Source organism: Arvicola amphibius, chromosome X (assembly GCF_903992535.2).
Source record: "Arvicola amphibius chromosome X, mArvAmp1.2, whole genome shotgun sequence".
Taxonomy (NCBI): Eukaryota; Metazoa; Chordata; class Mammalia; order Rodentia; family Cricetidae; genus Arvicola; species Arvicola amphibius.
Window position 1 is genome coordinate 95,906,502 of NC_052065.1, and position 17,784 is coordinate 95,924,285.

The following is a 17,784-nucleotide window of genomic DNA, read 5'->3' on the forward strand; positions in this document are numbered from 1 at the left end:
GGATCATGTTAACATTTTCACTGCCTTGGGGACTTCAAAGGGTCGGCCCCCAAGGGCTAGCTGTCCATCTCCAATGTACTGAGTCCAGAATCTGACAAAATAATGCCATACCAGGCAGTTAATCAGCTCCCAGATGCTCTGTTTAATACAGGCCTTAGTCATTTAAAGAGGCAGGCTTCTTTTACTCTGAGTGGAGTCACCTTACTACACCTCCTTCTTCTCCCTGTGTGCCTTCTAGAATAAAGTTTTGTAATATTGCACCTGGAAACAGCAGACAGGCTCTTAATGTACAACACTCCTCAGACTCAGTTAGTCACATATTGAGATGAGCTCAGAAACACATCATAAAACATTGTTTCTGGTGGACAAGAAACCTCAACTTTTAATGTTGTATACTGAACTCTGTTCTAGATACCAGAGATTAATAAGAGCGCTGATAACCATAATGATGATGATGACAATGGTAGTTAGCATTTCTTACTCATTGTTTTATATGAATTATTGAATTTAATCCTTACTACAATATATGAAATAGGTAATATCATTATATATTTTTGAGACAAGTGGACTCAAGCTGATTATCCTTATGACTCAACTTCCAGAGTGCTGGGATCCACAGGTGTGCTCCACCATGCTAGACATTGTTGCCCTGTGTTAAAAAGGAAGCTGAAGGAATCTAAGAGAAGCTATAGGTAAATTACCCAACATACCATGCATCATAGGTGACCTATGTTAGAGACTAGAAATTAATCTACCTCAAAGCTAAACCCCACAAACCCTGAATATCACCTGATATTATAATACCTGAAGAGGGCTTTATATGCGGCAAACTTTTGAAAAGCCAGAAAGAAGTTCTTTTCAAATGGCAAAAAGAATAGGCCCTGTGAGTGACTGGGCTTGCTCTACCTGGGCACATAACAGGAGTTACTTACATGAAGCCCTTACAATAGTTCATTCTACAAATTTGGAATTCTCAGTTTTTAAAGCTTATGACAAGGCTTTCCTTTCCAAATGGCTTAATGCTGTGGTTTTCATCAAGGCAACTAAACACGTCTGAAGGCATTATTTGTTGCCACAATTGGGCTTGCCTCTACTGTCATCTAGAGGGTAGACTAATTTTCCTGCTATCTGATTCTTCTACCTTCTCCTACTATGTCCTATACAGGTTGTATAAAAGGCTACAGAACTCTATTTAAAGTAAATGTTCAGATATTTTAAGAAAAACAAACCAAACTTTAACAGGAAGAACATCAGAGAGATATTTCTTGCAATCTTGTCCCCATCCCTTTCCCCAGCTCCCTCTAAGGCGGGTCTCAAACTTGCTTTGTAGCCAAGAATGTTCCTTCTATTTATTCTCCTCCCTGAACCTTGTCTGTGCTGATAATGGATGTGATCCACGACACTTGGGGGTTTACTAATACCTTTCATGCTTTTAATCCCCCAGTCTCCCTGGCCAAATGAGCACTGATAACCTCCCTGTGTGCCAAGGAATGTGGCAGGAAATCTTCCGCCATAAAGCCTTATACCTCTGTGCAGATGCAGTTCACACAGTAAACCAGTCCATACGGTTCCAGGTAGGGATGCCATTTCTCACCCACTCTATACTTCTTGTCTTGAAACACACAATATGTTTCTGAATCTGTTCAAAAGAGGGAAGTGGGGAGAGCACAGGCATTAGAAAACACAGGTCAAATCACAAAATCTAAAGACAATCATGAGTGGCATGCGTTTCACTATGTACATCAAGAAAGGAGTCATTGCCTTTACAGAGTGCCTACCGCTGGCTCAATGCTTTCTGTATTTTGCTTACTGGATCTTTACAATAACTCATAAATTGGTTATTACTATCAGTCTTAAATTATGAATAAAGGTAATCAAGAGACATATAACTAGTTAATAGCTGAGATGACACTCAAATCCAAGTTGATCTGACAGTGGAATTAAAAAATCTCATGTAATGATCTGTTATAATAGCAAGATAGGAAAACATATCACTGTCTTTTTGATTTCTTGAAAGGTTGTGCTCCCTTTCCATAGAAAACAATGAACACTTTGCTTCCATTCTGCATACAGATTTTCTTAAGCATGAACTTCCTTCAGTTAGCTCAGTTCATAACTTTTGTTAGAATCAATTTTTATAGGCCTGGAGATATACCTTATCGGTTAAGAGCACTGTCTGTTCTTCCAGAGAACATGGATTCAATTCACAGAACCAACATGGCAGCTCAAAACCACCCATAACTCTACTTCCAAGCAATCTGATGCTTTATATGAATAGAAGTCTCTGTTGCTTTTTATTTTATGTGTATGGGTGTTTTGTCTACATGCATGTCTGATCACTACATGCATACCAGTACCCATGGAAGCCAGAAGACATTGAATCCCCTGGAACTGGGAGTAGAGATGTTTGTGATCTGCCATGTTGGGGCTGAAAACTAAATTTAAACCCTCTGCAATAACAAGAAGTGTTCTTAACCCCTGAGTCATCTTTCCAGAACCTAAAACTTCTTATCACTGAAATCTGCATTACAATGAAAGATATTTGAGAACATTCCATGTTACATGCCATGTTTTACATGCCTTAGTTATCAAAAAGTAAACAACATTTATTATTTATACTAAGTCCATCACATGGACTCCAAATGAGGCAACCACCACAAGATCCAGTTATATCACTTTTGGACATATACCCAAAATATTGTACATCTCACTATAGAGATATTTGCTGATCTACTACCACTTTGTCTCTATTCATAATAGTGATGAGTTGGATAGACCCTAGTTGTCCATAAGCTGATGAATACAAAATGAAAATCTGGTGCATTGATATAATGTAGTATTATTCAGCTGTTAAGAAAACTGAAACTCTGAAATGTGCAGCTAAATGGATGGTGCTAGAACCAAACATCCCGAATGAGGCAACCCAGATAACATTGCATACATTCTTTTATATGTGGAAGTCAGCTGTTAAGCTTTAGATATGTGTATTCTATTTAGAATAACCAAAGTTGTTAGGTGGCTCATAAGGACTTGGTTAGGGGAGGGAATCTTCCATAGAAGAGAAAATAAAATATAGTGTTTTAAAGGGAATAAAGGCAGAAATTCAAATAGATTAGGAGGACTAAATGGGGACAGTGAGGGGAGGCCACATTTAAGGAGGGAATATGGGAAGAGACAAATAATACTGTGAGGTGATGCCCCAGCTAGATACCTTATACTAATACGCAAAGCCTCCAACATCAGGAATAGATAATACCTTGTTGACTTGTTAGCCAAAGTGGATCCATAGACCCCTTCAAACATTACAAGCTATTTCCAAGGCTACTGGTTACTCACCACAACCTGAGAGTAAGGCCCTATTGCTGAAGACACTACACACTTATGTAATCCAACAAAGACAACAAAATAAAGCTGATGCTCAATTATAAGCATCACCCCTATTGACTAGTGTTCATGGTGCTAAAAGGTATTACTCATGCTACCAGAGGATAAAAATAATCATCAATATTACCAAGTTATGAATCCTATGACCTACAATAACAATCTACCTGCAAGATATACTGGTGCAAATTAAGTCTAATATGATATTGAAAGGATGGAAGTTTATGAGCAAGTGGGGCTTGTGTTGGAAATTGAAGGCTAGTTCCTCATGCATTACATCATAACATCATGCATCATTGATGTAATTCACTTTGTTTACAAACCAAAGGGGACATATCATTATTGCTAAATACTTAGGACCTGAATCTGACAAAATGCCACATTCTGCCATGGCAGAAACTCTTAGAAAACTAGGACGATAACTTCCTCAATCTCATCCATTACATTAAAACCAAAACCAAAACCAAAAAACTGTGGATGACATTATACTTCTTTCATGGCAAAAAAAAAAAACTGAATTATTTTTCCCTAGGACTGAGAATTATATTATGATGTCTGTTTTTCCAATGTTAGCCAGGGAAAGCAGTTCCAAAATGTTTTCTATACTACAAATCAAAAATTTAAGTATTTACAGATGTCGTTATTTTCTATAAAAAATTAACCTATCTATTAAAATGTTGTTATGAATGGTAAGAGAATTTTGTAAGTCTGTAAGATTCAAGACTAAACATATTTACATGTTCTATAGTAAAAATAAATTGAAATTTGACAGAGTATGGCAGCTCATGCCTCACACATGTGGAATAAGACAGAAAGATTGCAGGAAACTTCCAGCCTGCACTACAAAGTGACACACTGTCTCAACAGGAGATGAAGGCAAAGGAACTACAATTAGTACATACAATATTTACAATAGCTCCTCCTGTAGAAGGAGCAGTGGGCTGCGTTCCTGCCACCCCGCTCCCGGCCACCTGGCTAGCTTATGCCCCGAAATAATTACACGGAAATTGTATTCATTTAAACACTGCCTGGTCCATTAGTTTCAGCCTCTTATTGGCTAATTCTCACATCTTGCTTTAACCAATATTTAGTAATCTGTGTAGCACCACGAGGTGGTGGCTTACCAGGAAAGATCTTAACCTGTGTCCATTCAGAGAGGAGAGGCATGGCATCTGCCTGAGGCATCTGCCTGACTCTGTTTTCTTTCTCCCACAATTCTGTTCTGTCCACTCGGCCTACCTAATTTTCTGTCTTATTAAAGGGCCAAGGTAGTTTCTTTATTAACCAATGAAAGTAACACATAGACAGATGACCCTCCTCATCATCCTCCCAAACATGAACCTTCAGAGGTAGACATCTAACAAAGCATATGCAAGGTTCACACTAAGAGAAAAATAATACATTGCTGGAAGAAAAGCAATGACAGCCTAAAGGTTAGATAAATTTACAGTGTTTGTAGCTTGGCAGATAAATATTTTTAAGGCCTCCATTCTCTCCAAAGTAAATAATAGATTGCATGCAGAGGCAGGTGGATCTCTGGAAGTTCCAGGTCAGCCTAGTCTACATAGTTAGTTTTATGCTAGCCAGGGCTACATAGTAAGACCCTGTCTCAAAAAAGGAGTGCTATCAGAATATTTTATTTTTTAAAAGGTGGGAATCTATTAATACATTTATATGAGAAGTGAAAGGAAATAGAAGAACCAAAATAATTTTGAAGAAGAAAGATGTAAAAGACTTAAAATTACAGTTTTCAGGATATAAAGTATTATCCAAAGGCTATATAAATAGGATATCAGAATACCTAAAGGTAGAAGCACAATACATTATCAACTGAGTCAACCAAGGTGCAAAGTCAATTCACTGAAGAAATAAGAATGTTTTCAATAAATTCAGCAAATACTGTGAAATCATTTGAATAGCTGTGGGCAATATTTAAAGCTATCTTATTTTCTATTTCTAATACCACAAATTAAAATGAACAAAAAAGCAGTTGGAAGGCTTAGACAAGACAATGCGGAGTTTAAGGCCAGTATAGGCAATATAGCAAGACCCCGTTTCAAGACAGGTGGGTATGTATGAAGAGAATTAGAGCAGGAGGAAATATGATCTCAATGTAGATCATAGCAAAGATGTCAAAAATACATACTAGAGAAAAGACAGCATCATCAACAAATGGTGCTGCAAAATCTGGGTGTCCACATTCAGAAGAACAAAAGTAGACCCACACCTAGAACCCTGCACAAATATTAACTAGCAATGGATGAAAAACCATAATGTGAAACCTAAATTCTGTAGCTGTTAGAGGAAAACCTAGACACTACCCTACATGATGTAGGTATAGGAAAGAACTTTGCCATTAGGTCTCCATTTGCCCAAGAATTAAGGGCAACACTTGACAAGTGGGGTCTAATAAAATAAAAAATGCTTCTTTACAACAAAGAAGGCCATAAATTGGGTGAAGAGGAAACCCACAGAGTGAGAGAGGATCTTAGCCATATACATATCTGATCAGGGATTAATATCCAGACTATATAAAAAATTTAAAAAGCAAAGAGTTATTAGTCTAGAACCATAGTCTATATAATCAAAATCCTAGTACCAGGTATGAGAAACCTCCTTTGAATTACTGGTAAGAAGAGTCCAAGAGACCTCCCAAAACCAAACAGTTATTGTCATTACCCTTGATTCCCCATCAAAATTTGAAGGTTAAATCCATATTGCTGAAGACACCACATAATTAAAACACAGGACAGGGAGAAACTGGGCTGGAAATTGACCTGGAATGCCGGGCGGTGGTGGCGCACGCCTTTAATCCCAGCACTCGGGAGGCAGAGGCAGGCGGATCTCTTAGTTCGAGGCCAGCCTGGTCTACAAGAGCTAGATCCAGGATAGGCTCTAGAAACTACAGGGAAACCCTGTCTTGAAAAACCAAAAAAAAAAAAAAAAAAAAAAAAAAAAAAAAAAAAAAAGAAATTGACCTGGAAGTCTCCTCCCTGAGGACTAGCACTCAGCTACCAAGGGAGAAAAGCAATCAATATACTCTTACCGAGCTGGAATGCTTAGAAATCCCAACTATATTAGCATTTCCATATTAGCAGTAACCAATGGCTGTCTAATTGGACTCAAGTCTGCTCAATGGGAAAGAATCAATGTCCAGTACTCTAAATCTAGCCAATTAACCATGAGTGGTGAGGTCATGGAACCTAGAGGAGAACCTACTCTTGCCACTTCCTGAAACCAGCATACACTAACTGCATTCTAAGTACTTGATACTTACACCAACTGAGATGCATAGATCTTAACTCTCACCAAAGAAGCTTCTTCCCCCCCCCCCGCGAAGATGGAGACCATTACAGTAAGCTATAACTGTTTAAAATGAAGAGAACCAATTGACTATGGGGTGACCATACCCTAAACTCAGGAAAAATTATTAAAAAGGCACTAGGAAGATTATAAGAACTAGATGGAGGACCAGGAGACCAGCTGCAAAAATAGTATCTTCTATATATGATAGAGAGGCTGTGCCTATGGCATCTTAAAAAACTGGTGGCCTAGACAAGACTTATGCAATGATAACACAGGTTGACCAGAAGTACTTATGCTGGAAATTTCACAGGACTCCACCTCTAAATGAAGGACTATAGGTAATTAATTACTTGCTGCTAAGGAGGGAAAATCAGACTTCCTTAGGAATGAAGTCCTAAATCAGCGGTTCTCAACCTCCCAATGCTGTGACCTTTTCATACAATTTACCAGGCTATGGTGACCTCCAACCATAAAATTATTTTTATTGCTACTCTATAACTGTAATTTTACTACTGTAATAAATCATGATGTAAAGATCCATGTTTTCTGGTGGTTTTAGGTGACCCCTGTGTAAGGGTCATTTGACCCCCAAAGATGTCACAACCCACAGTTTGAAAACTGCGGCCTTAAATGGTTATACAATTTTGAGTGGTCAGCCCTAAAAATGCATGCATATGAGCAACATATATGGACTCAGCTGGTTGTATTTATATGCGTGCATGCATATAAACATAAAACAATAATTAAAAAGAAAAAAGATAATATGTGAAAGTAGAAATAGGGTTTGGAGGTAGAGAAACGAAAAGAATGAAGGAAACAGATATGATAATAAGGAATTGAAAATGATCAAAGTATATTTTACATATGTATGACATGTCATTATGAAACCAATTAGTTTGCATAACTAAATAAAAGCTACTAAATCTGGGCAGTGGTGGCACATGCCTTTAGTCCCAGTACTCAGAAGGCAAAGGCAGGCAGAATTCTGTGAGTTCGAGGCCAGTTTGGTCTACAGAGTGAGTTCTAGGGCAGCAAGGTTATACAGAGAAGCTCTTTCTCGAAGAAACAAACAAAAAGAAGCTAATAAAAATGAAAGAAGGGTAGGTCATACATTTCAATCTAAAATTTAATATATTGAAATTTTTAGAAGAATGCATAAGAGAATATCTTTCTTATCTAGAAAAAGACTTATTTCAGACAAGCCAATGTCATAATCCATACATGATATACCATAAAATAAGACTCAGTCAAAATTAAGAATTGCTAGGCTGAGGGACAGAGGCTCTGTGAGTTCAGGCCAGCCAAGGATATGTAAAGACTGTCAAAAAAGAAAGGAAGGAAGGAAGGAAGGAAGGAAGGAAGGAAGGAAGGAAAAAAGGAGAAAAAAGAAAGGGAGGTGTAGTGAGGTGCTGCGGACAGGGCTGCTTTTCGTCCTGCCCGGCTCCCGGCCACCGGCTAGCTTATGTCCCGAAATAACAGCACACAAATTGTATTCTTTTAAATACTGCCTGGCCCATTATTTTCAGCCTCTTACTCACATCTTGACTAACCCATATCTAATAATCTGTGTAACACCATGAAGTGGTGCCTTACCGGGAAGTTTCTAGCTTACGTCCATCTTGGGCTGGAGCTTCATTGCATCTGGCTTCTCTCTGAGGAGAGGCACAGCGGTCTGTCTAACTTAGGAGAGGCGTAGCATCTGACTGAGCCATCTACCTCACTTCCTTCTTCCTGTTCTGTCTACTCCACCCACCTATGTTCTAACCTATTAGGCCAAGCAGTTTTCTTTATTAATTAACCAATGAAATCAACAGATTGATAGAAGACCCTCCTCCATCAGGGAGGGAGGGAGGGAGGAAGGAAGGGAGGAAGGATGCACCAACAGAACTTCTAGAATAGAGAGATGGCTCACTGATTAAGAAAACCAGAGCAAGTCCTTCTAAATTTCCTGAGCAAAGCTCATATGAAAACTCAGGGCCTGCATGGATCTGCACCAGATCCATTCCATATATATATTATATCTTTCAGTTTAGAAATTTTATGGGACTTCCAAATATGTGAGAGTGGTCTCTGTTTCTTGTGCCTTCTCTTGGGCTCTTTTCTTTCTGTTTGGTTTGCCTTGCCCAACTTGGATATGATAATTTTTTGTTTTAGAATATTATATTTTATTTTCTTACATTCTGTTGTTGTCTCTTAGAAGCCTGCTTTTGCTTAATAAGAGTCAGAAATGGAGTGGGTCCTGATGAGAAGGGAGGTGGGAAAGAACTGGGAGGAATAGAGGGAGAGGAAACTGCAATCAGGATGATGAGGAAAAAATCCATTTTAAACCAAAGGTTAAAAACCCCAAAAAATTATCACCAAAAACAACAAAAAAGGCAAACATTAAGGGTTTGGGGTGATAAAGTCAGTGTATACCTTGATTATGCTGTTTTCTATGGGACCGTATACATTTATAAAAATTGTTCTAAAAGAGGAAGGCTTTTCACCATATTCAAATTGAGTATTAATATAGCAATAATAAAAACAACAGAGAGGAGAAAATCACATGAAACCTTTCAACTAGAAAGCAAACAATTTCTACATCCTAATAATGTTACTCAATGATTTTTAAATACTTTTTTTACCTGTTAGGACAGTTTTAGGTTTAAAAACAATTATCAGAAGGTACAAATAGTTTCCACCTACACTTTCAGTTGTCCATATTATTAATATCTTGCTTCAGTATGCTTCATTTTCTCGAACAAAACAATGTTGAGCTGTTAATATTAACTGAAGTACTTGTACATAACCTGCATTACGGCTCACTCTTTGTAATCTGCAGTTCCAAGTGTTTTGATAACTGGATGTTATACACACACCATTATAGTATCAGATAGAGTAGCTTCACTGCCCTGCAATTCTCGCTCTGCTTTTTAACTCTCCCTTTCTTTCCTGTGTTCCAATTCCAAGGAATCACTAGACTTTTTACTCTCTCTATAGTTTCACCTTTCCTAGAATGTCACATCAGTGGTAACATCAGTGATATATGTGTGTGTGTGTGTGTGTGTGTGTGTGTATCCTTTTAGCATTAGCTTCATTCACATGACTATATGCATTTAAGATTCCTGCATGTCTTTTAATAACTTATTAATAGTCCACTTACTTCTATTATCAATTAACACCCTATTATATACATACACTTAAAACTTGTTTAGCTATTCCTTACTAAGGGAAAAACCTGGTTACTTTTTTCCCAGAAATTGTGAGTAAAGATTACTTAAGCACTTGTTATACAGGTTTTGGTGTGGGCATAAGTTTTCACCTTATTTAAGTATACAGTTCCCGGGGCAGGTGGTGAGATATTGTTTAGCTTTAAAAGAAACTGATAAAGATCTTTCCAAATTGACTTTTAGCATTTTTGCTTGCCCACAGAGTGTTAGAGGTTTGTCCACTTGACATAAGCCTGTCATCTGAGAAGAGGGATCCTCAATTGAAAATACTGTCCCCACTAGACTGACCTGTAGGCAAGCCTGTGGGGCATTTTCTCGATTGATGGCTGATGTGGAAATTCTCAGTCAACTTTGGGTGGTGCTACTCCTGGGTAGGTGGTCCTGGAGGTATAAGAAAGTAAACTGGACAAGTTGGGAGGAGCAAGCCAGCAAACAGCATTCCTCCATAGCCTCTATTTGAGTTCCTGCCTTCAGGATCTTGCCCTGCTTGAGTTCATTCCCCGACTTCCTTCAGTGAGTACCTGTTAGCTGTAAACAAGATGAAATAAACCGTTTCTTCCCCAGGTTGCTTTGGGCCATGGCCTTAACCACAGCAATAGGAACCTAACTAAGAAAGAAATTGGTATCAAGATTATAGGGTATTGCTGTGACAGACACTACCATGTTGGTTTGGGAAGAATTGTGAAAGATTTTGGAACTTTGGGCTAGATAAGCCCTTGAGTGTTCCAAGTTTGATGGGATGCTCTGTGGGAGCTTGGATAAGAATGCTGAGTGCAAAGCAGAAGATAAAGGTCTAAATTGTGATGTTCCAGAGGAAAGCAAAGTCTCTATCGGCGCCATTTTTTACAGTTTTGAATTCATAGTATAATGAATCTGGTCAGGTGGAGCTGAAGAATCAGTTGTGAAGATTAAGGGACCCCCACCACAGAAGAAAAATCTTTACTTCAATGGGAAAATTTATTGTGGTAATCTGGGACTGATAAATCAAATGTGATTAAGAAAAGACCCAGCATCACTGAGGAGATATCTGATAGGATTTTTTTTTTTTTTCTGTTCGTCAGCACACTGAAGCTGTGGTACAGGCTTGTCAAGTCTGCATCTCATGCTGGCAGCTAGACTTAATAATGTCTAAGAGTCACACAGGAGGTACTGCTTTTGAAGGCACTAATGGGTCATAGAAAACAACCAAGACTAGCACTGGCAGGGACAGAGTCCTTGAATAGAGTTTCGAAGAGGCTGATGGAGAAGGTGTCTCGGTTGCAGTGGGGACACAAGCAAAGTGTAGGTGTCAGTACAGTGGAACAACTGGCCGGCAGAGCTACAACTGTGAAGTAGAGCTGGTCTGAGCCTAGGAGATAAATTATGCATGCCACAGATGGTAGACCTGGAAAAGTGGAGAGCAGCAGGCCCTTTGGAGCTCAAAGGATTGTGAGTGGAACTTACAAAGCAAGAACTGAATTTGTCTAGATGGTTGAAGTTTGGTTTTTCTTTGATCTGTCTGTGACTGTGTCCTAGTTCTTCCATCTTATTGGGAAAAATAAAAGGATGTAACTTGTTTGTGATTTTTCAGGATCCCATATTTGAGTTAGAAATTTTAGAGAGACCTGGAATATTTTAAAAGAGAATTTCAGCCTTTAAGTATTGAAATATTTTAAGGAATATGGGGCTTTTAAAATTATTTATGTTTTATTTTATGTTATTAAGATGGCATCTTGGGGATAAACAAGAAAGGAAAGTTTATAGCTTAATAGTGATGTGTTTGCATGTCAAGTTGAAAAGGAGTCAATTGTGTTGGTTAGGTTTTATATAATTGGCACTAACTAGGTTTGTCTGAGAAAAAGAAGCCTCAATTGAGAATATCTCCCCAATCAGATTGGGCTATAGGCAAGCTATAATCTGCTGAATGCTGATTGAAGTGGAAGTGTCCAGCCCACTGTGGACAGTGCTCCTCCTCAGGTAGTCCTGGGTTGCATCCAGACATAAGACAGAAGATTGATCAAGTCAGGAGAAACAAGTCAGTAAGTAGCATTCATCTGTGGGGTCTACTCTAGTTTCTCACTCCAGATTACTGCTCTGCTTTCTTTTCCTGGCTTCCTTTCTCGAAAGACAATGAGCTGTAAGGTAACGTAATTCCCATCTTCCCCAAGTTGCTTTTGGTCATGATATCTTATTACAGCAACAGAAATGAATTTAGAATATCTGGCAACAAAAGAGTTTCTGTTGCTCCATATTCCAACCAGCACTCGTTATTCTCAGTGTTTGGCAATTCTAATAAGTACATAGCACTATCTTCAAAAAAATCAATACAACATATAGGGTGTAACTATGTATCCCTGTTCTATATAGATCATGTTGGTCTTAAATTTATAAAAATCGGCCTGCCTATGCCTCCCAAGTGCTGGTATTAAAGAGACATAAGACACTTTGTCTAGTCATGGTCCTTTATTTTGTTGTTCCTTAGTGGCATATAATCTGAACATCTCTTCATTTGTCATCTGCATGTTTTCCTTAGTCAACTGTCTTTTGGATATTTTATCCTTTTATCAGTTGAATTGTTCATATTTTTCTTGACAACTTTCAGAGTTTGCTCCATACTGTGAATATAACTGCACTGCAAAAGTCAGATATTGACCCATTATTCCATTCTATTATAATGTTTTCTTCAGAGTGGAATGTTGTACTTTAAAACCAGTCCAACTTATCAATTCTTTCTTTTAGAACATGCTTTAGAGATAGTATCACAAGGCCCAATAGCAAATATAATTTCTACCAGATTTTATGCTATGTTACCTTATAGAAGTTTCATGGTAGATGCATTTTATTTTGTGAAAAGGTAGCCTTTATTCTTATGAATTCTCTCTATTCCTTTAGTGAAAAAATATTCAACCAGCTACATATGTTCTGGTCTATTTATTGGCTCTGTATTATGTTATATTAATCTATTTCTCTATTTGGTCACCAGACCACACTATATTCATTACTGCAGTTTTACATCAGTATTGAAATTGTATAGGGTCAGGACCCTGATGCTATTAATTCTCCTCCCTCAATAGTGTCAGCTATTCCGGGTATTTTGCCTTTCATTTAAATTTAAGAATGAGGAAAGAACTTATGCCTGACAACTATGTGTTTTTCTACCCATTTTCTGTTTAGCTCATTTATTTCATCAGTGTTTGTAGCTTTCCTCACAGAGATCTCGCACACACTTTGTTATATTGATGCCCGTGCATTTACTTCATTTGGTACTAATGTAAATGGCAATGAGGCTTTAAAGTTTAATTTTATGTGTTCATTGATGATAATATTTAGAAAATAATTGTAATTTGTATACTAAATTTTTTATCTTTCAATCTTGTTAAGTGTTGTTGCAGAAGCTTTTGCACCATTGTTATTTCTTTGGTTTTAAAAGAATACTTATTTTATTTATTTGTGTGTGTGTGTGTGTGTGTGTGTGTGTGTATACAAGTGTTTGTAGAGGCCATAAAAGGGCATTAGACCTCCTGCAGTTAGAGTTAATAGGCAATTGTAAGCCACCTGGCATGGGTGCTGGGAACAAAGTTTAGATTTCCTGCAAGAACAGTAAGTGTTCTTAGTCACTGTATCATCCCTCCAGCCCTTTGGGGACGTTTCATATGAATAATTATATCATCTGTAAACGAAGGTAGTTTTACTTCTTTCAGTCTGTATACATGATTTATTCATTGTCTAGGACCTTTAGTAAAAGGTTAAAAACGTCCGAGTGCATATTCATTCCTTCTTTCTGATCTTAGGGGGAAAGCATCCAATGTTGCAGCATTAAGTGTGATGCTGTCTGTTCTTTGTCAAGATGAGTAAGTTCTCCTTGATCCATAGAATGCTAGATAATATTTGATTTTATTAAATTATTTCTTTCCATTTTTTGATAAAATCATGTTTATTTTCTTCAGTCTGTTGATGTGATAGAATACCTTAACTTATTTTTAAATGTTGGAACTCACAAATCTGTAATAAACCCCACTTGTTTGTATCAAATCATTATTTTCACACATTGTTAGAGACAATTTATTAATTATTTTCATGACTGTGTGTGTTCTCATGCATGGGGGGTACCCAGAGGTCAAAAGAGAGAGGCAAGTCCCATGAACCTGGAATTACAGATAGTTCTAAGGTACCCTTATGGGCTGGGAACAAAACTCCTGTTCTCTGAAAGAGCTTTTAACCACTCATTCATCTCTCCAGTTCCTGAATTAACTAAAAGTTTCAAGGATTCTTGCACTTATATTCACAGGAGCTGTTGGTTTACTATTTTCTTGCACTGTTTCTGTCTACCTTTTGGAGGTCACAGAAATACGGCAATCATGGAATGAGTTAGTCAGCACCCCTTCTACTTTTATCTTCTGGAACACACCATAGAGAACTCATGTAATTTCATCCTTAAACGTTTGGTGCAGTTACTCAGAGCGCTCTCCTGGGGATGGTGCTTTCCATTTTAGAATGTACTATTTGCTGGTTCTATGTCTTTTATAGAAGCAAAAGTCTTTAATTCTAACAAAGTGTAGTGTATCAGTTCTTTCATGAATTGCGCCTTTGATGTTTTATTTAAAATATCATTGCCAAAGCCACATAGCCACCTAGACTTTGTTCAGTGATACATGCTGAGGCTTTTGTGAAGTATGTAAGAACTATGGCTCAATTCATTAATTTGTTTACTTGGGGATATAGGTGTGTAGCTGTTCAAGCACCATCTATTGAAAAGACTACCTATTCCCCTCCCCATTTTCATTTACAACTTTCCTTCTTTGTTGAAAGTTTCCTGACAATGTTTATACTTGTCTATTTCTGGGCTTCCTGTTGTGTTCTATTGATCTATTTATTTTTCCTTTGGCCAGCGTCACAGTCTTCATTGTTCCGGCTTATACAACAAGTTTTGAAGTAAAGTATTATTGGTGACTTTGTTATTGTTATTTCTCAATATTTTTTTGCTGTTTTGTATCTTTCCCCTTTTCACACAAACTTGAGTCACTCTGTCAATACCCACAAAAAAATCTGTTACAATTTTGAGTGATATTGAACTACAGATTAAATTACAAAAAAATCAACACTAACAATCTTTAACATTTCTACCCACAAACATGAATTATTTCTCAAATTATTTGTTACTGTTTTTATTTCATCGAAATCTTATAGTTTTCACTAGATGCACTGTTGATTTTACATATATGCATTTTATTTTTAAGAGTGTTAAGCTAAGTAATAATACATGTTTTTAGTTCAAATTCCTCTTGTTCATTGCTAGTATATAGGAAAGCAATTGAATTTTATACATTAATCTTGATAGTTTGGAATTTTATGCATGCAAAGTCACGTGATTTCCTTTCCTCCATTCCAAACTACATACTTTCATTCCATCTCCCATCTTACTGAATCTAAGAGGAATCATTAATCTTTAATTCATTCAGGTACTTTCTGACATAACAGAATTGAAAACTTTGGAGCCCTTTGCATATTAGTCAGGAAACTAGAAACTCCTAACTTTTTATTCAGACATCATGTATGTACAAATTCTATTACAAAATGATATGCCATGATGAGAATATTGCTATTACATTAAATAGTCTCCCATACTCTGCGTCGAGGTACACTATTCTATATCAATATAACCTTAACATTAGACAATTATCTATTTGGCCAATTATACTGTTTACATTTCTATTTTTAAAAGTCTCATGGCAAGCATTCTTACACTGGCTGTTTTCTTAATACAAATTCTAAGAAGTAGGTTTCCTGGGTCAAAAGTTTTGCATATTCTTAAATTCTTGATCTATATTGCCAAACTTTCTCCCAGAAAAGCTATACTAACCTATGCTCCCGTTATCAGAGGGTGAGAAAGACCTGCAATGAATATTTTAGTTGCTTTAAACACCAGAAATTCTATAGGGAATAATGAAACCAGTACTTTTTAAATTATCAGTAAGGCTTCATATGTATTGATTTTCATTAATAATTTTTGTTTCAAATTTTACAATATTGTCATTTTCCTTAACAATTTACATTAAGCTATTTTTTCTGAGTTAGAACGGGTATTCAGGACCATGTTAGCACTGAAAGAACATAAGAAACTAAGAAAATAGTTTTTACACAGAACATGTGTGGTTTTCAGGCAAGTCTAGAAACACAGCTTCATTATACAGATAGAACTTAGAAATATCTCAGCAATCCAATAATCTTTAGCTATTGAGCAATGATCATGAATTTCCCAACACCAATGTCTATATGAGGCATCTTTCCCTACCCTCTTGTTAGTGACAAGAAAGTGAATATTTTGTTAATAAATTTATATTCACTCTGACAAATAGTCATGTGTTTGCATTCTACATATAAAACTTATATCAGTGTTTTAGAAATAACTGGTATACTTGAATACAAACTCACGAAGATGATTCCTTCAAGTAGAATAATTAATTTGGCATAGTCATATGTATCTGGGGCTACTATACTTGAAAGAACTTACAACCCATTTTGAGTGTAAATCCATGGTGTACATAAAAATAGATTGTGCATACTATGTATTTTATTCTTCTCTTGCATGGATTAGTTCACTCCATGGTTGCTATCAGATCTACCCATTTAAAATACTAAGTTGGATGAATTTTTGCTATCATCTGTGATCTGCATGTTTGGATTGTTTATCTCTGTCTTATTTAGTGAACAGATGGGATAATGGAAGATTGAAGAGTCACTAAAATCAAACAACCTGCCTAAACGTGAGTTTCAAATGCATGTACACATTTTAAGACTTATATTTATATTGGGTCAGTGGGCTTTCTCTGTGAGCAAAGGCACATGCTTCCAAGCCTAACAACCAGAGATCAGCCCACTGACCCACATGTTGGAAGAAGCAAAGGGGCTTCTGTAAGTTTGACTCTGACTTCCATTCACACCAAGTCACCACACAAATGAAAGAAAGAAATGAAAGAAGTAACATTCCAAATTATTAGATGGACAATGCTTAACTTGAACTTCTGGATCTGTATCAGTGACAAAACGTAAGGTTTAGAGTAGCTCTCTTGAGCAAAGGCAATCTTGTTTGGAAGACAAAAGTTACTAGAAGTTAAAATACCCCTTCCTTCCTTGTAAACCTATAAATCTTTTCCTCATATGCTAACATCTTATTGAAGCCACATTACTATCCCACTGTCTTCCAAATTACACTATCAGAGAATGCAAAAGCCTTTCTCGAAACACTGCCACTGACAGAAAACCAATTATAATGCAAACACAATGGCCTTACATCACATACATTGGTCTTATGTCAATGATATGATATTTAGGTAATTATGCCCAAGAAATCCTTAATGAAGAAAAAGAAAGGGATCAAGGGAAGGCAAGGAGCTAATATTGTAATATTATAATAGTAATATTATAATATTATAATAGTAATATTGTTGCTGTTAAATGATGCTCTGGCAATTACTGACAGTGATTTTTTCAAGCATTTAATAAAATTAAACATGAGTCATTAAGTAATATTTTAATTTTGCTCAAAATGGAGTGTTTTTCATAATCATAAACGTTTCTCCAAGAGAACACTGAGCAATTATCACTTTTCAAAAACTAGGATAAATCCACCTTCAACATATGCTTATAAGTTTGGACTTCAAACACTTTTGACACCACCCAGGAAAGAACTTAATGAGCTACAGTTTATAACTAACCACACCTAGAATGCAAGCCAGTCTATCATCTTGGAAGAAGCACAAATGAGCTGATTTTGTTGAAACATAGATGCTACACTAATCTCTAGGAAATATGAAGAAGAAAAGTCAGAAACCCACTGTCAATATCTGAGAGAGATCAGCTGCAGAAGGAATGACTTACTACTAACTGCCGGTATCTGAGAGTCCCAAAG

General features: G+C 36.9%; 1 protein-coding gene across 4 annotated transcripts in view; it reads right to left on the minus strand.

Moving 5' to 3' along the window:
* Positions 1–17,784, minus strand: part of Chrdl1 (chordin like 1) — a 111,223-nt gene that overhangs the window by 80,254 nt on the left and 13,185 nt on the right. For all 4 annotated transcript variants that reach the window (XM_038316847.1, XM_038316848.1, XM_038316849.1 and 1 more), the window contains exon 3: positions 1,527–1,639. In XM_038316847.1, the coding sequence (XP_038172775.1) occupies positions 1,527–1,639 (113 nt within the window). The remainder of the gene's footprint in view (positions 1–1,526; positions 1,640–17,784) is intronic.